This window comes from Carcharodon carcharias, chromosome 8, assembly GCF_017639515.1.
Source record: "Carcharodon carcharias isolate sCarCar2 chromosome 8, sCarCar2.pri, whole genome shotgun sequence".
Lineage (NCBI taxonomy): Eukaryota > Metazoa > Chordata > Chondrichthyes > Lamniformes > Lamnidae > Carcharodon > Carcharodon carcharias.
In genome coordinates, this window is record NC_054474.1 from 142,315,308 (window position 1) to 142,342,334 (window position 27,027).

The 27,027-nt window shown below is 41.9% G+C and overlaps 1 protein-coding gene across 1 annotated transcript in view; it reads right to left on the bottom strand.

The window, feature by feature from the left end:
- Positions 1-27,027, bottom strand: part of LOC121281504 (multiple epidermal growth factor-like domains protein 9) — a 328,993-nt gene that overhangs the window by 125,469 nt on the left and 176,497 nt on the right. The window contains exon 4 of the mRNA XM_041194448.1: positions 5,422-5,561. Within this exon, the coding sequence (XP_041050382.1) occupies positions 5,422-5,561 (140 nt within the window). The remainder of the gene's footprint in view (positions 1-5,421; positions 5,562-27,027) is intronic.

Below are 27,027 nucleotides of genomic sequence, written 5' to 3' on the forward strand. Positions count from 1 at the left end.
AAAAGAAAAATAGCAAGTAACATTCACGCCACACAAGTGCCAGGCAATGACCATCTCCAACGAGAGAGAATCCAACCATCTCCACTTAGGCCAGGATTTTCCCCTCGGTGATTTGGGGGCGGGGCCCACTCGCTGAGGGGAAAATGACATGGGATGACGCCGGGAGGAATCCCCGACGTCATCCTGGGCCATTTAAATATTAAGGAAGGCGGGCGGACAGCGAAATCAGCTGTCCACCCGCCGACCTGTCAATGGCCAATTAAGATAGTTAAATGCCCTGCCCAGCCATCCTTAAGGCTGGTGGGCAGGCCAGGAGCCCCAGCAGCCTGTAGATTATTAATGAAATTACATCCACTGGTGAGATGAAGTTTCATTACCGTTTTGTAAAAATTTAATACATTTTATGAATTTGTCATCAACATGTCCCATCTTGTCTGGCATTGTCACATGAGGGGGACATGTTAACAATTTTAAAATGTCTCTATTTTTTGACGTTACTTACTTTTCACTAAACTCCCTGAGACAGGACTTTGCCTCAGGAGCAGTGCGCTTTTTCGCGCGCATGCATAAAAGAGCGCACTTTGAAAGTTGGGGATTCCCTCCCCCCAGAACAGGAAGTGCATAATGCTTCCTGTCAGGCAGGCCGCTGGGTGGGCCTTAATTGGCCCACCCTCTCAAAATGGCGGTGGGCACCATTTCGGCAGCAGGGTTCAGCTGCCCATCCGCCGCCGAGCCGGTGGGGCCCGCCCGCCAACCAAGGGCTAAATTCTGCCCTTAATGTTCAATAGCATTACCATCGCTGAATCCCCCAGTATCAACATCCTGGGGGTTACCGTTGACCAGAAACTGACTGAATCAGCCATATATACATATTGGGTTCAAATGAGCAGGTCAGAGGCTGGGAATTACGCAGAAAGCAATTTACCTTTTGCCTCCATAAAGTCTGACCACTATCTACATGGCATAAGCCAGGAGTGTGATGGAATACTTTCCACTTGAGTGCAGATCCAACAGCATTCAGAAGCTCAATACCATTCAGGATAAAGCAGCCCGCTTGATTGGCATCACATCCAACACCTCCATAATCCACTCTCTCCACCACTGTGCACAGTGGCAGCAGTGTGTACCATCTACAAGATGCACTGCAGCAACTCACCAAGGCTCGTCCGGCAGCACCTTCCAAACCTGCAACCTCTACCACTTAGAAGGACAAGGGCAGCAGATGCATGGGAACACAAACACATGGGAGTTCCCTCCCAAGTTACATGCCATCCTGATGTGACCTATATCACCATTCCTTCATTGTCTCAGGGTCAAAGCCCAATATTCAAATCCATTCAGGTTCTCATGTCTAATTTCCAGAAATCTAATAATTTATTTAGAGTGATAAGTTGATAAGTCTTTTAAGGATCTTCAAAACTTCACCAGTGTTTAGTATAATAAAGTAATGCTTTGGTCACTTTGGATCATTTCTTGGTGTCCGATTGAAAGTTGGAAGTACATTGAATCCCATGTCTCAAACAGGGAAATTTATAGAGAACTCAGTGATAATTATTAAATACAGACACCAAGGGCAGAAATTCCTGCCCCATCTGTCCAGGGAATTGTGTGGGGGCGGGTGGGTTTGGGCACGAACCCAATCAATGCCCCCAAGTGGGACCATGCCGCCATTTTATGTGGGCGGGCCAATTAAGACCCGCCCAGCAAGACACGTGCCCGGGATCACCGAGTGCTCCCTATGCACGCGGTGGGGGGGAATTCCCTTAGTCAGGGCCGGCGCTTTTTCACGCATGCGCGCAGAAGAGCGCAGAAATCTCCCTGAGACACCTCTGTGCCTCGAGATTAGTTTACAGTTTAAAGATTTAAATAAAGAAAAGGAAATATTTTAAGACACTGTCACATGAGCTGGGACATGTTCATGAATTTTGATAAAAAATTTTATTTAATTAATGAAACCTTCATGAAACCTCATCCCGCCAGTGGGTGAGGTTCCATGAAAAATGTGAAGGCCGCCTGGGCTCTTCGCCTGCCCGCCAACCTTAAGGTTCGACGGGCAGCCCTGTTAATTGTTTTAATGACTATTTAAATGGCTTTAATAGGTCTTTGACAGTTCAGCAGGTGCGGAGCTGACTTGGCTGGGTGCCCACCAAACTGAAAATCTAGATGACGTGTGGTGACGTCGGGACACCCGCCGGACATCACCGTGTGTCATTTTACGCATTGACGAGTGGGCCCCGCCCATGCTCACCAACCCGAAAATTCTTCTCCAAGGGTTTAAAGTCATTCGTGCCCAGATTCAGATTATACACTATTACTAATTTAAATAATGTATTAACTAATTCTGCTTTCTCTTCAAAACAGTATACGACTCACATCAATTGTTCATAGGGAACATTTCAGAAGCAAAAGTGTTATATTCTAGGGAACAACTAAATCTAATATTTCTTTTGAAATTTCATAGTGATTTAGTTGCCTCTGTCTTTATATGTTTCCAGTGGCCTTTTGAATTGCCGAGCCACTTATCTTAAAAACTGTCTTCCTTAAAACTGAGTGACAAGCTACAAATTGAAGCTATCATGCTTTGTTGCTGTCTCTCTCCCTTCTCTGCATGTACTTCAGCTGCCACCAGTTCTTTGTTCGCTACTTTGATTAAGCATCTCTGCATCACCAGAGTCATTCTAAAATTATGCATTACAATGACTTCCAATTGTGTTCTCTGTATTTATCTTGCTTAAAACAGGGATTTACTGAAATTCCAATGCACGAGCCATTTGGTAAAGAGTTTTTTTTTAAATTCTAGCAAAGCTGCTGCCAGAACAGTGAACCTTTCTTGACTTTAAGCTGTTCTTGGGAGTTGAACAGCTTCTTATGAGATGCTTGTTAACTGGCAGCATTAAGATGAAGTGGGCATACAGTCAAATGGCAAGGAGAAAGAAAAATTGGACAAACAGATAGTTGGAAAATAGCTGCTTAGCCCAGGTCAGCCTATTTGGATCCAACTGAAATGTCATATTCAAAACAGCTTCACAGAACACATTGATCCAAAACAAGAATTAAGCTGACATCGTCAATAGCAATCCTGATTTGAATTTGTTTTGTATGTGTTATTCTGAAGTCATATTTTCTGGCTGTTCTAAATGTGCATCTGAGCAGCAACATTAATGATTCATAGTAAATGGCATTGAGAAGCAGTTCTGCCTACTAAGCTGTCTTCTCTTATAACTACACATATGGAATTATAAAATGACACAGCACGGAAGGAACTCAGGATGCCATTGTGCTTGTACTGGATCTTTGAAAGATTAATCCAATTCCCCTGTCCTTTCCCCATAGCCCTGCAAATTTTTGCCCTGGCAATTTTTATTTTATTCATTCACGGGATGTGGACATCGCTGGCTAGGCCAGCATTTATTGTCCATCCCTAATTGCCCTTGAGAAGGTGGTGGTGAGCTGCTTTCTTGAACTGCTGCAGTCCCTGTGGTGTAAGTACACCCACAGTGCTGTTAGAGAGGGAGTTCCAAGATTTTGACCCAGTGACAGGGATACGTTTCCAAGTCAGGATGGTGAGTGGTTTGGAGGGGAACTTCCAGGTCGTGGTGTTCCCATGTATCTGCTGCCCTTGTCCTTCTAGATGCTAGCAGTTGTAGGTTTGGAAAGTGCTGTCTAAGAAGCCTTGGTTGAGTGTCTGGAGAGCATCTTGTAGATGGTACACACTGCTGCTACTGTGTGTCGGTGTTGGAGGAAATGAATGTTTGTGGAAGGGATGCCAATCAAGCGGGCTGCTTTGTCCTGGATGGTGTCAAGCTTAAATATTTATCTAAGTCTTCTTTTAATGTTATTATTGAATTTACCCCCTCTATGCTTTCAAGCAGAATGTTCCAGCTCACAAAAATTGCTGTGCTTTCAAAAAAATTCTCTTCATTCTGCCTCTGGTTCTTTTGGCAATTATTTTAAATTATATTTCATGTTATGAAAGAATCAGATTACTAGTACAGTATGTTCAGCATATAGTGAACCAAAAGTGAAATAAATAGTGCTAATTTGTAATTTGCTTTTTGTGAATACTTGTAGGCCTTGTTGGCTACTTTGAATCTAAATGACCATGTAACTTTAGAAAATGAATACACACATCAACAAAATGTCAGCAACATACAAAGCAGCTGATCTCTAAAAGAATTTTTCTTTTTTTGGCTGGATTTTTAAATAAATACTGGGACACACTCTACAGACAATGGAAAACTGTCCAGACTATAGCAATCCACATGATCTCACATTACACCAAGTAGGATGTAAGAAACAGAAACTCAACCCTCTGGGAGCATGAAAGGCCCCACCCTTTATTGGCTTCACACCATCCTGAGACTTTTCAAATGTTTCTAAGATAAGGCATCAAAATGCAATTACCTGCTCTGAAACAATAACTGCAGCAGACATGAACTAATCAAATTTCTCTGGAATATTCAGCCAGCAAGGTACTGTTAGGGCCTGCTTCCAAGCAGGAGAGAGAGAAGAAAAGACAATGCTGTACTGAACACAGGTCCGAAGAAGTGTGCCCCCTCTGCCTCTCTCTCAGAAGCATTGAACCCGGTTTTGCAAAATAGCCACCCTGAAAAGAGAAGTCAACTGCAAACTGAGTAACTTTGGAATAAAACATGGAAATCTGCTCCATACAAATACACCCAGGAAGACAATTGAACAAAACAGCCGCCATGTGGAATCACCGCATCAAGTCCAGCCAAGGAACAGCCAACTGTATGCTCCTCTGCTTTAATTTTCATGTAAGCCTACCCTCTTAATCTGTCATCTATACTGGTGTGCGTATGGGCCCCAGACAAATGTGTGTGATTATGAATGGTGGTGGTGATTTACCTAGTTTTTTTTAGTTTGGGTAATAGTTTCAATAAACTTGTTCCTTGTTTAATCTAAAAAAACCTGTCTGACCAATTCTTTACAATCTGAAAGCATAAATAGTGGGTCTCTTACAGAATTGGCAAAGCACATCCTCTCTAAATTCACACAAAACCCTGTTCTGGTCAAACCTGGAGTGGGAGAATAGGGGAGTCACTTCATCCCTTCTCACATGGTCATAACACACAGTGGATATAACTATTTACCTGAAGCATAAAACAGTGAGGAAACATTATAAAGCAGCAATAAAAGCTGTTTTACTCAGGTTTTATGGAATATCTAAGCTAACTTCTGCTGCCCTAAAACAGTGATTCAGATATTTTATTTGAATTGTAATCCACATTTCCCAGTCCTGCTGAGCTGTGAATTTAACTCCTTGAATTTATTAACTGGTTAGAAGCAATAAATTTATATACGCGAATGACAGGTTAATGTTTTCAGAGAACACTCAAAAACTCATTATATATTAATCATCAGGATGCCATTAACTATTGAGAATTCCCGAGTGCTTACCAGTTATATGGTCACATGCTTTTGAGAGGTTGTTGCATTGACAGGGTCTACACCCAGCTTCACTGAACTTGTAGTGTAAGATTTGACACTGGTTACATTTCAGGCCAGACACCCCATCTTTGCAAAAGCATTTTTCAGTACTGTTAGTGGGGGGGCGTGGGGAAGAAAAGAACAATTATGAGAGCAGGCCAGTAATGAGGAAATGCATATAAGCAGCTTCCACAAAACTTGTTACAGTGTTTTAATTCTACTGCTGTTACTGTCTACTGAATTTAATTCATAGTAAACAACATCTTTCAATATAAAAAGCAGATATTTTTAAGATGCTGATTCTACACAGAGTCCCAGGCTTGCTACAAACAATGATGTAATACCAAATTAGGTACAGCTATGTACAACGGGCTACCATTGCTATCTGTACAACTGATGAGTGATTTAATTTTCTGTGGGCTCCAGTCACTTATTAATTGAACTCAATTTTAGAAAGCAGATAGGAGAACACTATTCAGCAATCATTCTGCCATATTTCAATTCTACATGTTCACGGGCAGAATCTTTGGCTCGGCGAGCGGGGGTGGGGCCTGCTTGCCGAGGCGTAAAATAATGCGCGGTGACATCGGCATGCATCCCGATGTCACTGCGTGCCATTTAGACTTTCAGTTTGGCAGGTACACAGCCCGCCGAACTGTCAAAGGCCTATTAAGGCCATTTAAATATCAATTAAACTCATAAACTGAGTTACCCGTCCAACCCTAAGGTTGGCGGGCAGGCAAAGAGCACAGGCGGCCTTCGCATTTTTCATGGAACCTCAACCACAGGCGGCATGAGGTTTCATTAATGATTTTAAAGTGCTTTAAAAGTTTTCAATAAAATTAATGGATATGTCCCAGCTCATGTGACAGTTTCACATGAGGAGACATGACCTTAAAATTTTTGCTTACCTTTAATCAATGTTTCATAAGTGCCTCAGGGAGATTTCTGCACACTTTCGCGTGCATGCGTGAAAGACCGCACTCCCGACTCAGGGGACCCCACTATGCCCGCACAGGGAGTGCACAGCCCTCCCACGTAAAATGGCAGCGTGTCCTGATTGGGGACGCCAATTGGGTCCGCGTCTCCCGTGCCCACCCCCACACAACCCCCCCAACAGGGGGAAAATTCTACCTCATAAGTTCTTCACCTGTCTCTTCCTCAGAATTTGTGTTTGTGTTGAAAGCAAGCAGATGTGTTGTACTCTGAAGGGCTGACTGATTAACCAAATGATTTAAGAGAGCTCTCTCCCACAAATCGTAAAGGTACTGTGATAAATTTTAAATTGTAATTTTAAATAAATTCTGAAGTGAATCAGTTACAGCTTAGCTCCTTCAAAAAGTGTGTTGATTTTCAAGATTAATGTCTTCCCAAAATATATAGAGCAGGATTTTGCCCTTGTCGGGGGTGCTCAGCAGGGCGGTTGGGAAGTCGATTGCCGCCTGCAATCCGCACCGCGATTTTACCCGGGTGGGCCAATTAATGGCCTGCCCAGCATGGACTGCGAGCGGCAGCGCCTCCTGTGCGGGCGAGGGGGAGGAGGGCGAGCGGGCCAAGGACGACCTTCGCACAAAACAGCGCTTCAATCTCCCTGAGGCACGGAGCTGCCTCAGGGAGATGAAGCGCTGTTTAAAAAAACTAATGGACAAAATAAAAATGCCATAAAACATGTCCCCGCTCATGTGACTCTGTCACGTGAGCAGGGACATGTTTTTGATTCAAGTGTAAAGGTTTTATTTTATTTTTATTTGCTTTTGTAAACCTCATCCCGCCCGTAGATGAGGTTTCCTAAAAAGTTCAAAGGCCGCTTGGCTTTTTCACCTGCCCGCCAACCGTAAGGTTGGGCAGGCAGTGTAAATTTGAACTTAATTACCTTATTAATGGCCTTAATAGGTCTTTTAATTGTCAGCGGACACACTGCCGACTCTGGCGCGCGCCTGCCGAACGACATGTCTCAGGACTATGCGATGATGTCAGGACGTTTGCCCAATGTCATCGTGCGTCATTTTACACTCGGCCAGATCGGGTGCGCGCCTACCCCCAAGCTCAATATTCTGCCCATGGAAAATCTTTAAATGCAAAACAGTGACAGAATTCACTTAGTGTTGTTAACATATTCATTACTTTGAGTCAGTGCTATAGGTGGTTAACTAAGGCTCCCACTAAAGCCACTGATAGAGAAAAATAAAACCTTTTGATGAAGCAATACCTGAATAGCATTGCTGATTTATTGCATGACAGAGCCATTCAATAACTATCACTTTTTATCTAAATTAAATAATTAGCAAATCTTAACACTTTCTTCCAATTCACTACTCTACAGTAAATCAAACAGACCAGGTATAAAAAAATCACAGTATTATTAGGTTAAAGCCTTAGTTACTAGTAAGAAAAACAAGTATCTGTAGATGGTTGAAAGGGGTGCTAATCTCTGATTTGGGGCTTCTTTGTCCTTCCAACTGTGTTCATTAAAAAAATGACTCTTTAATTTGACTACAGAAAAGCCGAAAATGGTGTAAAATGAGAAATGGTGTAAAACTTATTTCAATAGCCATTATGTGGAATACTGGGGCTATAACTGATGTCCACAAAATTGCATAACTCTGGAATAAGCCTGTGTATGGTATTTGTAGGTAATGTGTCCTCTGCATGCCTCCCATGTTTCATTTGAGTTATGCGACCTCTGTATAATTCCAGGATAACATTCTGGAGTGACTATCAGAGACAAGTCTATTTATAGATACAACTTATATGATTATTGACAGCAACAAGCTCAAAGGTCTATCTATGTGGGGGCGGTGAGCACACCAGTAATCTTTCGCAATGTGATAAATCATTAACGTGGTAAAAGCTAAATACGTGCAGCCCTTGTCTTTCATTACTAACTAATTACATACTTGGTTTTCACTAAAACCTTTCATTATTCTGCAAGAGAGCTGCTGCTGAACAGTAAGGGGCATCAAAGCCAACAATGGAGGAAAATATTACATAAAAGTATAGGCACTGATCTTAATCTAAAAGCAATCGGAGGCTTGGAGGAAAGCATAGCGTAACAAACTCTGTTTAATGTGGTGTTCAGCTCCGTTTCATCCCTATCAAGATGTGAAATCATAGTAAATGTATATCTTTTCATTTATTCTTGTTTCAGTACATTCCACAGTGACAGTTTCTTTGAAGTTCACTTTATATTACTCGATTTTTTTTCATAAACTTTCTTTCAGCAATTATTGAACCATATCCCCTCAGGTTTTCTTTATTTGCAGGCTGCCGTGTCATTTATATGTCTTTCAGATTTTGATTCACTTTATAATTTCACAGTGAGGACTTACGTTCATTTCTCAGGGTTAGGATTTCAGGATTTTACATGTTTTTTATTTTAGTGGCTGGTGCTCTCCATAAAGTATAAGAACTTTCACTGAACTAGGGCACACACTTAACAGAAATTACTTATCTACTAAAATCACAGTAAGTGTCACTGACTGAGTCAGATATAAATTCTATTGCAAGATGAATGCTTGCTTTCTCATTCTGGAATACACATCATAGAAGTGCTTTGGGACACATCTTTGGACCAATCTGAAATGACTGCACAATATACTAATAACTGTACCCTTTATAATGAAGGCATTCTTGTTTTCAAAATGGTCATTCTACTGTGTATATATATATACTATACTGCTGAACGCTTGTGATTTCAGAGTCCCCTTGTATAATGTACCATCTAGGTTTATTTTGGTGGGGGGGGTGTAATCTTTCTGAACAAGTGACCTTTTTTTGCAGAATTCTGTTTTTTGAGAATGTCCATTTATACAGCTTTCCTCACAAATAGGCACGTTGACTAGGTCTTGGGTAAAGTCATTGGTTGGGATGATCTCTGTTAATTATTGCACCATCTCAGGAGAACTTGAGAGAAATCATATCTGGGAGAATTAATTATATCTTGGAAATACTCCTCCTGTTGACTGAGGAACTTTGGGACTTTTTACGACTCAAGCTAACATTCCCATTCAGCTAGAAGACAGGAGTGCAGAAGCAGAGAGGCAGGAGTGGTATTATACAGGGTCACATGACTTAGAAATAATACCACTCTGTAGATTAAAATCCAATAAATATTAGATGGAGCCGAGATATTGCTCATTAAATATTTCCAATTTCTGAGGTTTTTTCTGACATGAGACATATTGGCAATGTTGCATCCTTAGTATAAATGAGTCACTTTCTGGGCCACGTCAGAGGGCTTTGAGTCATATGTAGGCCAGAGAATCTAGGAGTAGCAGGTTCCCTTCCTTAAAAGACATTAGTGAAACAAATGGAATTTTACAATAATCTGATCATTCTTTTAGTGGTGCAAGCCACTTATTGAATTTGAACTCATGGGCAGGGATTTTCTGTGCCCACCGGTGTTGGGCATGTTCGGTGGCATGAGCAGACAACATGGTACAATTGGTTTCACAACAATGTCAAACCAGTTTGCGATCATCTGCTCGGCCCTACATTGTTCATGGGGAACCTCTTTGTAATACATCAGCACATCATTATAAGGCCAGCCCACCCGGACTCATTCCCCGCACCCCCCCCCACCCCCCCCCCCCGCCCACCACCCGCCCCAACGCCACTGCTGGATCGTCCCCCCAAATTGGCAGGAAAACATATCGACGTGTTTCACAACAACAGATAAGCACCTGGTGAGCTGCACTTCACTCGGGACTTTGAGGTTTGTTCATCTACCTTGCTTCGAGCAGCACTCGCAGTCATCAGCGCCAGGCTTCGCAGACAGCACCACATCACTGTTAGGGAGGCTCATGGGCAGGTCTCTACCTACCAGACCAGCCATACTTGTGCGGCTTTTTAACAGCTGTGGTGCAAGGTCTTGCTTGGGGAAGAGGGAGAAGTGACCTCAGGCTAGGGGAGTGCTGCAGGATGATAGCTGTACTGTGGAAGGAGGGGGTGTGTGTGTGTGTGGGGGGGCACATGTTGTTCTGTACAAGTGGCTTCAAGATGGTGAGGGCTGAGGAGGCAGTCTCCAGAGGAGATGAGGCCAGATGGACACATGAGGGTATGTGTGTGAGCATAGGTAATGATGTCCGTTGAGTTGGCAGTGAGTGAGATGCCAGTGAATGTGTGATGGGCTTGAGTGTGTGAGTTTAGAGTGATGAAATAGTTGCCATATCCAGGCTGCATGGATGAGATCATTCATCCTCTATCTGCACTGGATGTTCAACCTCTTCCGTGCAGCATTGGCACTGACCACCACTGCCACCACCTGCCATGCTGGATTGGTGATGCTGTTGTCCATCCTGCAGCCAGAGAGGGGGTAGAGGACATCACGGCAGCCTCCACAGCATTCAAATGGCATTCCCGTTATGTGTCATTATTCCTGGGGGCTTTCGTGGACAAGTTATGGGCTGGAAGCAATGTGAGGTGTGCATGGCTGGGCTTTAAATATGGCACCCAATGTGATGAAGCGGCGAGGTGATGGCATGGTAGGCGAATGAGAGCCCACCTGCCATGGAAATAACGTGTTTCCCAGGTTTGCATAAGTAACGCAGTGAGTTTGGGATGACACAGCATGAAAATCCTCCATCGCAGCTGACAGGTAAAATGTTGTTAATAAACTTTGGGTTTTTCTTGTATCTTAGAACTAATATTAATTAGCAGGAGGTATTCAAACTCTGCATAAATATTAATCATTAGCTTTCTACACAGCCAGTAAGCATTCTGGATCTGGTGTCTACATTTGCCCGTAAAAATCAATATGACAGTTGTCCAGGAATATAACGACATTACTTTCTCTTTCCTGTCTGTCTCACCCCAGCACTCACTGTCAACAGAACCTCATTGTCACTGAACCCTCTGATATGTTGAATTTGGATTTTTGTTGTGGTCTAATTTTATGCTACTAGGGTACTTGGAATGAAAAGTACATAAAATAGGTACAATTTAATAGGTTTAGCAAAATCATAACTAACAGGAAAGCAACTATTAGATCACCAAAATTTAGAATCTTATTCAAAAAGCATTTGATCTACAAAATGTGACTATGCATCTCTGAATATTCAATAACTCCTCCACAGAGATGCTGAAAAAATGCAGAAAAATTAGATGTTAAAATGTCAAAGGTTTTGTGAAAGCTCAGTTTGTCCTAAGTGTCTATAATTACTGCCATTTGACAGTCGGGTTATTATTCTATCATTAAATACAGTGCCAAACTCAGTAAAGTGTTCAAAAACTGTGTAACCTTTTCTGAAGGCTGGTGCTGTAATTTGTGGGCCTTTTTTTAATATTTTCATAATTTCAACTTACATGAGACAGAAAAGAATGATAACCCTTTGGAAAACATGCATCAACCTGCTATAGCCAATAGGCTTGATGCACAATTTACAGTATCTTCATTTTGAATTTCTCCAAGGACCAATGTGGGTTCTTTCTGGCCTTGTAAACAGTGATTTCCGAGATTGAATTCGTTTGTTGGTTCAATTGTCTATTGGCAGTAACTCACAGTGTCGTGAGAATACATTGGTATTAAGTGCTGTGTTAATTTCACAAAGCTTGAAACAGCACCATTCTCTGGAGTGTCATTAGTTCTGGACTGGAGTAAGAGCCCTAAGGTTATATCCATGGTCACGTAATAAATTTGCCTTGCTATTTGTTCCTGCAGTTTGTAGTTAACACCATTATACTGAACGCCCACATATTACAAAGTTCATGGACTTTAATCGATTCCAATGTAATTTGTATAAACTTTTTAAAAAAATATAGTGTATTTTATTGTAGACACCAACAATGCATAGCTGCAATCCACCTTAAAACCCAAAGTCAAAGGGTGTTTAAATGGAAGGGGCCATAGGATCCTACCACACGGTAAATAGAAGTCAAGTTTCAGCAGGGCAATGTTTGAAACAGGTTAAAAAGTGCTTTGCATCTACAAGACTGTCCAAGACTATGATGATAAATAAGTTAAACAATTATCATAGGTGCCGTTAATGTGCAGTTGACAACTTATTTCATTTAAATGCCAACAATTCAATGAATCAAATGAAATATTCTCTGGGTCTACGGGGAGAAGGATTCACAGAACTGGAGTACAGAACCTAATCCCCATTGCTGCAGGGACTGTTTAGAGTAATTGAAAACACAACGCAAGTCTACTACATCCCAATAAAAGTACTTCAAAGCATCCATTCCTGTTTTTCACCAAGTTGCTCCAGGGTGTTATACAGTTTAACTTTTCCTATTACAACTATAAAGTTGATGAGTTAAACAAATCCACTGTAACATTTTGGAGAAAGGAAAAATTTGGAAATTCTGGGACCAAAGTTCAGTCTTTGTTCTCTGATGTTCCTGTTTGTTCTTTCAAGTCACGTTTCCACCTTGCAGTGAGTACATTTTGCCCTGAGATGTTTACCCATGTTGAAAATTACTCCCAGCTTGAAATCTGTTTGTGTTTCAGGTCTGTCTGTCTTTTGACTTGAATTGTGCTGCTTCATTCAATATGCAAACAATTAGGTTGAACCAAGGTGCAATTTGGCAGTATATTTTTATCCGTGCTTATAAAATAGTAAATAATGAAAGAATGTGGGTTTACTCCCAAAATTGATGCACATTCATTCCTCAAAATAAATCCTTGTTTCTGGGCTAGAAGATCATTTCTTGAATACATTCCGCTTTGTAGTGATTATCCTGTGGATTACATTCAATTGAAAATGAACTAGCAACTTGCAATTATATCATAGAATAAAGCATCAAAGGGTGAGGCTATGTGGCTCACCGTATATGTGCCAGTTTTTTCATCCCATTGCCCTGGTTATATCCCCCCATAGCCCTGCAAATTGTTAATCTTCAAGTATTTATCTTATTGGAAGTTCTTATTGAGTTTGCTTCCAGCATCCTTTGAGGCAATGCATTCCAGATCCTAACAATTCAGTCCATAAAAAAGATCCTCCTCATCTCACTTCTGGTTCTTTCACCAATAATCTTGAATTTCTGTTCCCTGGTTACCATCCCTTCAGTAACTGAAAACAGTTCCTCCTTATTTACTCTATCCATGCCCTTCAAGATGTTGAATGCCTCACTTAAATCTCCTCTTCTCTTCTCTGCTCTATGGACAATGAACCCAGTTTATCCACTCCCTCCACGTAACTGAACTCCTTCATCCCTGGTACCATTAAACTCTCTCTAAGAAATACCTGGAAAAACTCAGCAGGTCTGGCAACATCAGCGGAGAAGAAAAGAGTTGATGTTTTGAGTCCTCATGACCCTTCAACAGAACTAAGTAGAAATAGGAAAGGGGTGAAATATAAGCTGGTTTGGGGGGGAACAAGGGTGGGGGGGGGGTGGGGTTGTTGGGACAAACAAGCAGTGATAGGAGGAGATAACCAAAAGATGTCACAGACAAAAGAACAAAGAGGTGTTGAAGGTGGTGATATTATCTAAAAGAATGTGCTAATTAAGAGTGGAGAGCAGGACAAGCAAGGTAGCTCTAATGGGGGTGGGGTGAAATAAACCACGGGTGGAATACATTTAAAAATAATGGAAATAGATGGGAAAAGAAAAATCTGTATAAATGATTGGAAAAAAACAAAGGGAGGGGGAAGTAACGGAAAGAGGGTGGAGATGGAGGAGGGAGTTCAAGATCTAAAGTTGTTGAACTCAATATTCAGTCTGGAAGGCTGTAAAGTGCCTAGTCGGAAGATGAGGTGTTGTTCCTCCAGTATGCGTTGAGCTTCACTGGAACAATGCAGCAAGCCAAGGACAGACATGTGGGCAAGAGAGCAGGGTGGAGTGTTAAAATGGCAAGTGACAGGGAGGTTTGGGTCTTTCTTGCAGACAGACCGCAGGTGTTCTGCAAAGTGGTCACCCAGTCTGCATTTGGTCTCTCCATTGTAGAGGAAACCGCATTGGGAGCAACGAATGCAGTAGATTAAGTTGGGGGAAATGCAAGTGAAATGCTGCTTCACTTGAAAGGAGTGTTTGGGCCCTTGGACGGTGAGGAGAGAACCCCTTCACTTCCTCCACCCCCTCCGCCCCCCACCAACCCCCACCTTAAACCAGCTTATATTTCACCCCTTTCCTATTTCAACTTAGTTCTGTTGAAGGGTCATCAGGACTTGAAACGTCAACTTTGCTCTTCTCCGCCGATGCTGCTAGACCTGCTGAGTTTTTCCAGGTATTTCTGTTTTTGTTTTGGATTTCCAGCATCCGCAGTTTTTTGTTTTTAAACTCTCTCTAAGGACTTGACATCCTTCCTAAAATGTGGTGACCAGAATTAAAAACAATAGTGGGATAGTTATTGGGATATAGATTGGCATAACCAATGTTATATCAAGATTTAACATTACTTGCTTTTGTACGCTGTGCCTCCATTAATAAAGTCAAGGATACTGTATGTATATTTAACAGCCTTTGCAGCTGTCCTGCCACCTTCAAAAGTTTGTGTATATGGACCCCAGGTCTCCATATTTCTGCACCTCCTTTAAAATCATACCATCTGGTTTATATTGCCTTTGCTTATCTTCCTACCAATATGTATCACTGCACATTTCTCTGCAGAAAATTTCATCTGCCAATTTTACCAATACATCTAGGTCCTTGTGAAGTCTATTAATATCCTCCTCAGTGTTTACTACATTTTCATGTTTTGTGTCATCTGCAAACTTTGAAATTATGCTTTGTATACCCAAGTGCAGGTCATTAATATTTATCAAAAACAGCAGTGATCTTAATATCAGCCTCTGGGGTACATGACTCTATACTTCCCTCCAGTCTGAAACATGCATCACTATCTGTCCCTTAGCCAATTTCATATCCATGTGCCACACCACACCCTTAAAAAGTGCTGTCTAATAAAGAGAGATTTTATTTTACTTACAGATCGGATAGGAATAACTTCTAATAATTAACATCTGGAGGAAATGGATATTTGCAGGGAAAAATAAAAGGTCGAAGAGAAATATTTTTGTCCCAATGGTTGTGCTGCTGAATAATTATATGGGAACATGCTGAGTGAAAGGTTGAAATAAACCAATCATTCCATTTGTATGGAACAGAATAATCCAGCAAGATTGTCATGTAAGCATTTTTACATTGTAGTGCCAGTTTCAATCAGTTATCCTTCTGGCACCACTATACCCTTTCATTAAGTTATGCAACAGAAGTAGAGCCCCAGAATCTGCTGGCAAGTTATAACACCCATGATGAAATAAATCTCTGCTGTAGCGGAACAAGATTAGTTTGACAGCTTAACGATAAGTGTTAAAATGTAAAAGCATCTTTAAAGTCTTTATTTTTAAGGGCTGGTAGCTGCCTGAGGATTGGAGCTGGCAGTTTTGTCAGTTTTCCTATGATAGATAGAGAAGCTGTGGATGTGGGACATCTAAATAGCAAAAGAGGAAAAACAGCCAATCTCTCAATTCCTCTTCATTAAAATATGAATATCTTTAGGGAAGAGGGTCATGGTTCACTGAGTCCACCCACCTGCTCAGTTGGAACAGGATTCCAAGATTGTGAGAATTAGAGGGATTAACGTGCAACTATTGAGCCAGTATCTAAGCCTGGCAACTTCAAGATGCTTATTTATCTAACATTGCAGTTAAACTGCTCAATCTATCTATATTACTTCATATTTTTACTTCATACTTTACTCATTCCTTTTTATCTTTTCTGCTGGTCATTTAATTATCAAAGTTAAAAGCATCATTTAAAAGAAACATTTCCCATCTGCTAACTTGTAAACGTATGGCCAGAATTTTAAACTCCCCCACTGGCAGGGTTTTAGGCAGGGGGGGTGGGGGCTGGGGGGCGTGACATTCAAGGGACAGTTTTCCCTCCGGGTTCCCACCCACCCCGACCTTGCAACAATTTTACGCTGAGGTGGGCAAGGCCTCAGATGGGAAGCCCATCCTTGCCCCAATTGAGGCCTATTGGCAAACTACAGGCCGTTTTCCGCCCAGCCTCAGTTTTTAGGCTGGAGGGAGGATTGAGCTGGCGTGGGGGAAGGCTGAAACTAAACAAAGTTAGATCCCGGCGGGAAGAGGGGGAGGTGGTAGGCGCCTCATCAGAAGCCACCTTCTGACATCAGGCACCCTCCTTGAAGATCCGATGGCCTCCAGACCTCCCGCCCTCCCTTCCTCCCACCCCAGCCTCTCCCCCGTGACCCCAGTCACCCCCTCCCAGGCTTTCTCTACCCTCCCCGCCCTGGGACCGCTTGAATTTACCTGGACCTCTGCTCCCTGTACTTAGGCTCCAACATGTCCTGAACTTCCTGTTCTGTCCACTGTAGCACTAAGTTCATGGAGCATATTAATGTTCCATATGGCCCCATGAACAGCTGTTGCACAGGGAAGAATTTTCTCCCTGTTGGGTGGGGGGTTCGGGAGTGGGTGCAGGTGGGTGCGTAGCTGATCGCTGCCTGTGATTGGCTGCGTGCCGCCATTTTGCATGGGCGGGCCAATTAAGGCATGCACGCAAAAGAGCACAAATATCTCCGAGGCATGGAGCTACTTCAGGGAGATTACTTTGGTTTTGAAAAGTTGAATAAAAGAATAAAAAAAAAATTTCAGACATGTCCCCTCATGTGACAGTGTCATATGAGCTGGGACATGTCAATGAATTTTAACAAAAAATTTTATTAACCTTATAAGCCCTTCATGAAACCTCATCCCGCCCATGGATGAGGTACCATGAAAAATGCAAAGGCCGCCTGGGCTGTTCGCCTGTCCGCCAACCTTAAGGTTGGACGGGCAGCCCAGACAAGTACCTCAGTTAGTTTAATAATGATCTTATAGGCCTTTGACATTTCGGTGTGTGCACAGCCGACTCCACTGTGCACCCGCTGAGCTGAGGATCGGAATGACGCGCGGTGACATTGGCACGCATGCCCGACATCATCGCATGTCATTTTACACGTCGACAAGGAGTACCCACCCCTGCACACCAACCAGAAGAATGGTTGAGAAGAATGGATTGTAACCAGAGCAGCCTTCAACCCTCCACTCCATATCTTGTAAGTCATACATAAAATCTGATAGCAGGGAATATCTTTAAGGGTTTGAGTCATGATTGTAACCCAGTGAAAACAATTCCCTGATTTTGACATCATCTGAGCCCTTGAGTCACAGCTCAATAGCTCAGACCATTTTTAAATATACCTCAGAACCAAGTAGACTTGAAGCAGTTCTGTCATTCAGAAAGGACTGACGCAACCTTCTCATTTTCTTTTGCAAGCAGTTGGATTTGTTCATTGTTTATTTTTGTATTCAATAAGCTTGAGCGCGAGAAAAGTTGAGTACAACAATTCAATTGGCTTCAAATGGCTTCCAATTTCATGGAAAGCATGTTGCTCTCTTGGAATTTCTGACGGAAACAATCTGCACATTTTCAAAAATTTGGAAACGCAAAAGCATTTTTACTTTAAAATTGTGTACCAGTGAGGATCAAAATTTGTGATTTTTTTTTAAATTAAATTGTGTGCGGCTTAAATATTCTGCTTCTGTGATTCTGTTAATGGAACTGCAATGGTTGGAAAATCATGAGCTGGGTGTGAAAAATATTGCAATTTATGAAGTGGTGTTTCTTCCTCAGAATTACAAAGCACCAAAAGGGGACTTTTAACTCACCATGCCTGGTGGGAACACAGTCAGCACACAGTTAAAATAGTTGTGCAAAGGTTTGCTGCCCTGTTCTCATTCGATTCCCAGCCACTACCATTTTAACTAAGCCCCCTTTTTTTAGGTAGCTGACTAGACTTAGACAGGAGTCACATTAATATATGCTATTCAGGTTCCAATGTCATTCCCAGGACCCATGCTTGAGCAAGGTGCCCATCACCGAGCCTTAAAGGGAAAGTGGTAACTTGTGTATGAACTTGGCTAAGCGACAGGAAGCAGGGAGCAGTAGTTAACCAATGTTTTTCTGACTGCAGAGAAATTAGCAGTTTCTCCCAAGTGTCTAGATTCATATCTTTGCCTTCATAATTTGTTATGATACAATGTGTGTTTATGGTATATCATCCTGTACATCAGATGGCATTAACAATATTTCTAATATAAAATATTGCACTTTATATGTACTGTTGCACAAAACAACAGTCTCCAGAGCACAGCGATGTCTTTCTTTAATGCTTCACAATTACTCAGCAATGTCTTCAAGGACCTTTTCACCTTCATTTCTCTGTTTGCTGCCTCCTGATGCTTGTAACTCAACGACTAGAAGCAGAGGTCACTTTAAACAAGGAGCTTAACTCTCATAACCCAGATCAATAAAGTTGCTCCAATATAAAAAAACTGTTTCATGATGAGATGTTTAAAACATGCTGTTAGTTAAATGGCTCCACAAGGAAAATGTTCCTGTGGGAGTTGCACACAGACATATATGAAGTTTTATTTGTCCCTAAATTATATTCCACTACAAGAAGAAAAAAAAATCTATCAGCTTTGAATCACATGAGTTTGCAGGCTGTTTTCTTATTTAGCCCTTCCACCCTCCAGAGTATTCTTCCTTTAAAGATTGGACTAAAGCTCAAGGAGCGCTGGCCGCAATTCGTTCATCAACCTTAGTGGACATTTTTTGTCTATTTGCACAATATTGTCAGCTTGTTTGTCCAACGAGGGCAGCAACAGCTTAGTCGGCTACTTCACCCAATGTGTCAGCTGTGACTCAGTTAATAGCAATCTTGCCATAGACTCACAAGGTTTGGGTTCAAGTCCCCCTCCAGGCCTTGAGTACAAAAATCAAAGTTGACAGTCCCAGTACTGCACTGTCGGAGATGCTGTCTTTTGGATAAAACATCAAACCGAGGCCCCATCCACCCACTCAGGTAGACATAAAAGATCCCACAGCACTATTTTGAAGAAGTGCAAGGCAGTTTATACCTGGAATCTAGATCACAGTCCCTCAAGACACATCACAAAAAGAGATTGGCCTAGACTTCCGATCAGCATTGCTGCTTCCTGTGAAGCTTTTTCCAACCCAACAATACTGCCCATTTCTTCCGGGATCTTCCAATCCCGGCTGAAGCAGAAATGGGCGGTGCAACACTTCCAGGCTAAGTCCAGTGAGTGTATTAGAATCAGGGGAAAGGGAGGAAGATGCTCTTTTTATGGCATTTTTATCACCTATTGCTGCGCTTTGAGACCTTCTGTAGTTGCGAAAAACACAATATCACACACACACTTTTCAACAAGGGTCACTTGACAGCTAGTGGTGCTGCTGCCCTTTCTAACACTGGAGTGCCAGATATCCCCAACTGCTACCTAGCTGCGGACAGCCAAATCCAAACAAACCAATAATTGGGGTTTTATGTAATACTTTTGGTTTTCAGTTCTATTCAGTTGAACTGAAATACTCCCATTCAGAACAAAGGAGAACTGACAATCTTGGTCGATCACCCATACCAATCCATGGAGACTGAAGTTCCTTTCAGTTTCCCTGGTAATGCAGAAAAATGCAGATGCTGTGTTAACCTCATACAGAACCACCTTAAAAACTTCATAGTTGAATCATCCTCTTAAGAACTCTGATAAGAAGATTGAAGCAGCTTGTGATTCTGGAATGATTCCATTTCTTTTTTGTACATCTAACAAATCCCAACATTTCAAAATCAGTATTAAAACATTATCCATTCCGGTTCAATGAAAGGTTAAGGCACCAAAGTTGGAACACAGAGGTTTACTGAAGCCAAAGACAAGACACTGCAAAAATAATAATTAGTACTGCTTCACTCAGTTACAAGGCTTTAAATTCATGTGCAGCTGGAAAATATTCAAAGTTGCAGTAGAATTGCATTTTTATGGCTCCTATTCTATAATATGCGTAATTAAAGGACTGCAACATGTTAGAAACTTCAGTGCATTGCAGCACCAATTTAAGTAGAAGTAGTTCCCTAATTTAAACAGGGCAAAAATTTCTATCCCAGAAGGGAAGGGAGGAAGACTCTCTAATTGATCTCATGGTTTTTAAGTTGGCCCAATGTTATGAGAGGTCAAAATCACCTTTGATTTATTGGTCTCCTGCGCGCTTGCTGTTTTGTAGTCTGCTTGGGTATGCAAAGAGTTAAAGCTATATTTTTACTTAATGGCTGATATTAATTCTTTCTCCAGCTGCTAATTATTGAACATATTCTTCAATATCGTCCACTGAAGTCCATTGATCTGTAATGATTTGTTAGTCTGATAAACATGTTTTTAACTTTATAACAGGATGGGATTTAATTTATTCGCTCGTTGCCTACTTCAGACATCACTATGGCAACAGTGACAGGCAGGAGACCAGTAGCTTGTAGCCAGCTCCCAGTGCAGAAGAGCAGTAGTGAATATGTTTGCACATATATATTCTGCATCGAAGGAATTCTCAGTATGATACACTATCTTTCAGCAAGGGCACAATGAATTATTAATAAATGTACTTCTCTGCATTTTGGTAACTAAGGGTATTATCATTGAGTTATGTGACAGTGTTGCCTATTTTTAATTAAACACACTAGGAATTTTGTTATTCTGTTTTTATACTATATCAAATGACTCCTAATGAGCTATATATAAGACAAGTTAAAGCAGCAACCATGCAACAACTGTACAAAATAATTTGGCTTTAGTGATTTGAAATAATTCACATTTTAGGAAACCATTAAAAAGAAATAGCCAGTCTTTTAGGTGTTTGAAACAAATAAAGCAGTACCCAGCCTCAGAATTTCTTCTGCTAATGATGCTGAACATGGATGCTTCCTTAACTATAAGAAGGATATTTGCATCAGGTTTTTTTCTGGTATCTGCAAGCTTGCTGGATAACATCAACTTACTTTATATTGCACCTTTAACCTAGAAACATCCTACAAAACAAAATTTAAAAAAAAGAAATTGTATCTTAAGAAGCTTCATAGAAGCATAATCAGATAAACTGAAGCGAGTATCTTTGGGGTCCAAGTTTAAACACTTGCCCTCCAGTGCAGAGTTGACTGTACAAAATCATGGAATGTTAAAGCACAGGAAGAGGTCATTTGTCCATCACATCTGTGCCTGTGTCCTTTTACACATAAGTCATCTATTAAAATTCCACTTGCCTGCTCATTCCCCCATGCCCTTTTATCCTCTTTTTTAAAGTAACTAATTCCCTTTAAAATTTCCTTATTGTCCTTCAGTTTTTGTGTAAGTGACCACCACACTCTAACTACATTATCTGCAAATGCATTTTTCCCATTTCCCTTTAAGTATTTTCACAATCATCTTAAATTCTGTGTCATTCTGTTGCCACCTCATTGACCAATAGAAATAATTTCTAATTTTACCATAAACTCATGACCTCTATCAGCTTCCCTCTTCACCAGCTCAGCTCCAATGAAAATGCCCTAATTGCTCTAGTCTCTCCATAATGCCACACATGCTTCCCTGTGAACACCCTGGTAAATCTTTACATGTCTTTTCTATCCTTCATCCATTGGGGTATCCAAAATTGCATTTAACTCTCCAATTGTGCCTGGGTAAGCACTTGTACAAATTTACATTACTACCTTGCTCTTGTATTCAAAGCTTCACGACTAAAACCTAAGCGTTTGGCTTTTTATAACATTGTCCATTTGAATGTCACATTTACCTTTGCTTGATTGTCCTTCTGCTCCTTCATCCTAGTTAGAATTTGACCATAAGTGTTTCCTTTCCCTTTCTTCCCCCAAAGTATTTTTCTGCAATTAACTGCATCTGCCACCTGTTTTACTCAACCCAAAGTACCTCTTTGTACTCTGCAGTCTCTCAGCCCTGGTCACAACTCGCCAATACTTTCTAATTTGATATAAACAAATTGATATTGTTTCCATTCTTTCCCTTTGATTCCATGGGAAATAATCTTCGCTATTCATCTTTATGTGGGATCCTATCAAAAGCTTTTTGAAAATCAACACAAATCACAATCACTGCTTTACCTTTAAGCTCCTGTTAAAATACTTCTTGTAAGGTTAGTTAATCAGGCCCTGCCTTTTTGAAATCCCATGCTAACAGTTTCTGATGAACTCATGTTTATCAGAGAACTTAGTAATTCCATCCTGCATGACAGATAGTCGCAGTTTACTAAGGGTTGAAGTGAGACTAACCGGCCTATAATTTCCTGACTTATTGCCTTTTAATCTTCCTGAATGTAAATTGCTTGTGGAGTAGCTGAGCCTGCCTAATGGCCCTGAAAGGTCATTAATGTCTCTTTAAAAATTATGCCAAGTGACGCTTGACTAAGGTACTTTTCCTTATGAATTTTGTTACAAGTCCAATTTTCTAGCAGTCTTTAACTGAAACAGTCTTTTAGAAAGAAGAGTTCATGTAATGGTGAAGTCACCAATTCAAGACAAAGGGCGGAATTGTCCCAGATTTGTGCTGTGTGGTAGTGGACGGGAGAAATGATGTTTTACCAACTGGCTGCAATGGCGGCTTCTCACGCTGTATCATCCCAATCCTGCTGCATTAATTATACATTCCCGGGAAACACACCGTTTCGATGGTGGACAGGCTCTGATTTGCCCGCCACGCCATCACCTCACGCCGGGCACCACATTTAAAGTGCAGCCGCACACACACCTCTCAGTGTCTCCAGCCCAGGACTACTGCAAAGAAAACATGGCCCCAAAAAGCAAGAAGACTGCAGCCCCCAGGTTTAGTGATGCATCCCTCGAGCGCCATTTGGACTCAATGGAGTCATGCCCTGATGTCCTGTGCCCCCACTCTGGCCACAGGAGGTCCAGCAATCTCACTACTCTGGCTTGGTAGGTGATGGCAGCAGTGGCCAGTATCAGTGCTGCACAGAAGAGGTTGGACATCCAGTGCAGATACAGGATGAATGACATCATAAATGCTGCCAGGGTAAGGCAACCATCTCATCACTCTAAACTCACACACTCAATCCCATCACACATTCACTGGCATCTCACTCACTGCCAGCTCAAGGGACATCACCACCCATTCTCTCACACATACTCTCAAATGTCCATCTAGCCTCATCTCCTCTGGAGACTGCCTCTTCAGCCCTCACCACCTTGAGGCCACTTGCACACCTGCCCCCACACACACCCTGGGATAATCTACCTCCTTTCCCAGTACAGCCCTCGACCTGCAGCCACTTCCCTTGCCCGAGGTCACTTCACACCCTTCCCCAAGCAAGCCCTAGCCCTGCAGCTGTTAAAAAGCCACCCAGGCCTTATGGCTGGTCTGGTAGGTAGAGGCCTGCATCACTCTACAAGTGATGTGGTGCTGTGAAGCCTGGCACTGATGACTGAGAGTGCTTCCTGAAGCAAGGTAGGCAAACAAACCTCGAAATCCTGAGTGAAGTGCAGCTCGCCTTATAAACGCTGTTGTGAAACACATCGATATGCAATCACGCCAACATGCTCGGACAATCCAGCATGGGGGGGATGATGCCGGTGAGCTGGGCTTATAATAACATGCAGATGTATTACAATGAGTTTCTCAATATCCAATAGTAAGAAACACAGCCCACCATTGATGGGCAGAGCAAACAGTTACAAACTAGTTTCATGACACCATGAAACCGATTTTAGGCCTTCTCGCCATATAGCCCGTTCACACCAGCGAACACCACCGATGTCAGAAGGCACAGAAAATTCCACCCGAAACATAATGATTTCACAGCCAAATGCAGTTTTATGTATGTCTTTCAATATATGACCTGTCCATTTGTTACAAATTCCAAATAAAATATTTGCTGAAAATAACAAAAGATAAGCCATCATCAGCCTAATAAACATTTTCAGCTGAAACTGTGTGGTCCAGCTTTAGTGCTTTGGATCCTCATGTTTTTGGCAATCAGGATTATTTTTAAGATACTTGACATCGCTAGTATAACATTTTACAACCTTTATCCTGTGTTTCTAAAATAAATTGTTTTAAGATAATGAAAGATGTACCCTATTCATGTTGGAACATGTGCACAGACACATGTTATAGCTTTCTGGATCCAAAATTTTCCACATGTCTTTTATCAGAATTTTTTAAACAGCAGAAGACCAACCATTATTTTTGCTATAGCTAATCAGACTTTTTAAATCCTATTGTGTAATATCTGCTGATAAAGGAACCATAAAGAATATACAAGGAAGCCAATACACAAAGTCTTAACCAACTTTAATCTTTACCATTTTCGGCAGTATTCTCTATCCCAAACTACCATAAAAGAGAATAAAAACAAAAACAGAATTACCTGGAAAAACTCAGCAGGTCTGGCAGCATCGGCGGAGAAGAAAAGAGTTGACGTTTCGAGTCCTCATGACCCTTCGACAGAACTTGAGTTCAAGTCCAAGAAAGAGTTGAAATATAAGCTGGTTTAAGGTGTTTGTGTGGGGGGCGGAGAGAGAGAGAGAGAGAGGTGGGGTGGGGGTGTGGTTGTAGGGACAAACAAGCAGTGATAGAAGCAGATCATCAAAAGATGTCAACAACAATAATACAAAAGAACACATAGGTATTAAAGTTAAAGTTGGTGATATTATCTAAACGAATGTGCTAATTAAGAATGGATGGTAGGGCACTCAAGGTATAGCTCTAGTGGGGTTGGGGAGAGCATAAAAGATGTAAAAAAAATATAAATAAATAAATAAATAAATAAATATATTTTTTTCCTTTTTCTCTTTTTATAATGGAAATAGGTGGGAAAAGGAAAATCTATATAATTTATTGGGAAAAAAAAAAGAAAAGGAAGGGGGAAACAGAAAGGGGGTGGGGATGGAGGAGGGAGCTCACGACCTAAAGTTGTTGAATTCAATATTCAGTCCGGATGGCTGTAAAGTGCCTAGTTGGAAGATGAGGTGTTGTTCCTCCAGTTTGCGTTGGGCTTCACTGGAACAATGCAGCAAGCCAAAGACAGACATGTGGGCAAGAGAGCAGGGTAGAGTGTTAAAATGGCAAGCGACAGGGAGGTTTGGGTCATTCTTGCGGACAGACCGCAGGTGTTCTGCAAAGCGGTCGCCCAGTTTACGTTTGGTCTCTCCAAGGTAGGGGAGACCACATTGGGAGCAACGAATGCAGTAGACTAAGTTGGGGGAAATGCAAGTGAAATGCTGCTTCACTTGAAAGGAGTGTTTGGGTCCTTGGACGGTGAGGAGAGAGGAAGTGAAGGGGCAGGTATTGCATCTTTTGCGTGGACATGGGGTGGTGCCATAGGAGGGGGTTGAGGAGTAGGGGGTGATGGAGGAGTGGACCAGGGTGTCCCGGAGGGAGCAATCCCTACGGAATGCCGATAGGGGAGGTGAAGGGAAGATGTGTTTGGTGGTGGCTTCATGCTGGAGTTGGCGGAAATGGCGGAGGATGATCCTTTGAATGCGGAGGCTGGTGGGGTGATAAGTGAGGACAAGGGGGACCCTATCATGTTTCTGGGAGGGAGGAGAAGGCGTGAGGGCGGATGCGCGGGAGATGGGCCGGACATGGTTGAGGGCCCTGTCAATGACCGTGGGTGGAAAACCTCGCTTAAGGAAGAAGGAGGACATGTCAGAGGAACTGTTTTTGAAGGTAGCATCATCGGAATAGATGCAACGGAGGCGAAGGAACTGAGAGAATGGGATGGAGTCCTTACAGGAAGCGGGTTGTGAGGAGCTCTAGTCGAGATAGCTGTGGGAGTCGGTGGGTTTGTAATGGATATTGGTGGACAGTCTATCACCAGAGATTGAGACCGAGAGGTCAAGGAAGGGAAGGGAAGTGTCAGAGATGGACCACGTGAAAATGATGGAGGGGTGGAGATTGGAAGCAAAATTAATAAATTTTTCCGTCCCGACGACAGCATGAAGCGTGTTTCCCCCTTCCTTTTCTTTTTTTTTCCAATAAATTATATAGATTTTCCTTTTCCCACCTATTTCCATTATAAAAAGAGAAAAAGGAGAAAAAAAATTATTTATTTATTTATTTATTTTATATTTTTTTTACATCTTTTATGCTCTCCCCACCCCCACTAGAGCTATACCTTGAGTGCCCTACCATCCATTCTTAATTAGCACATTCGTTTAGATAATATCACCAACTTTAACTTTAACACCTATGTGTTCTTTTGTATTATTGTTGTTGACATCTTTTGATGATCTGCTTCTATCACTGCTTGTTTGTCCCTACAACCACTCCCCCTCCCCACCTCTCTCTCTCTCTCTCTCTCCGCCCCCACACACACACCTTAAACCAGCTTATATTTCAACTCTTTCTTGGACTTGAACTCAAGTTCTGTCGAAGGGTCATGAGGACTCGAAACTTCAACTCTTTTCTTCTCCGCCGATGCTGCCAGACCTGCTAAGTTTTTCCAGGTAATTCTGTTTTTGTTTTTGTTTTGGATTTCCAGCATCCGCAGTTTTTTTGTTTTTATTTCTGTGTTTAATTGACTGCCACTGCTCTTCAAGAAATGCCTACCTCCTTGAAGAAGTTCTGTTCCTCTCTGCGACAAGATTTCCGTATCTCTCTTTTGCCCTGCTCACCTTCCTTGCTTTCCATTTCCCTCCTGGTGTTTGACAAGGTGTTTACTAAAACCCGCTTTCACAGCCACATCTCCTTTCTCAGTGACTGTCTCCGACTTACCCCACGTGGATTTCAACTGAAATTCCACCCCTCATGTTTC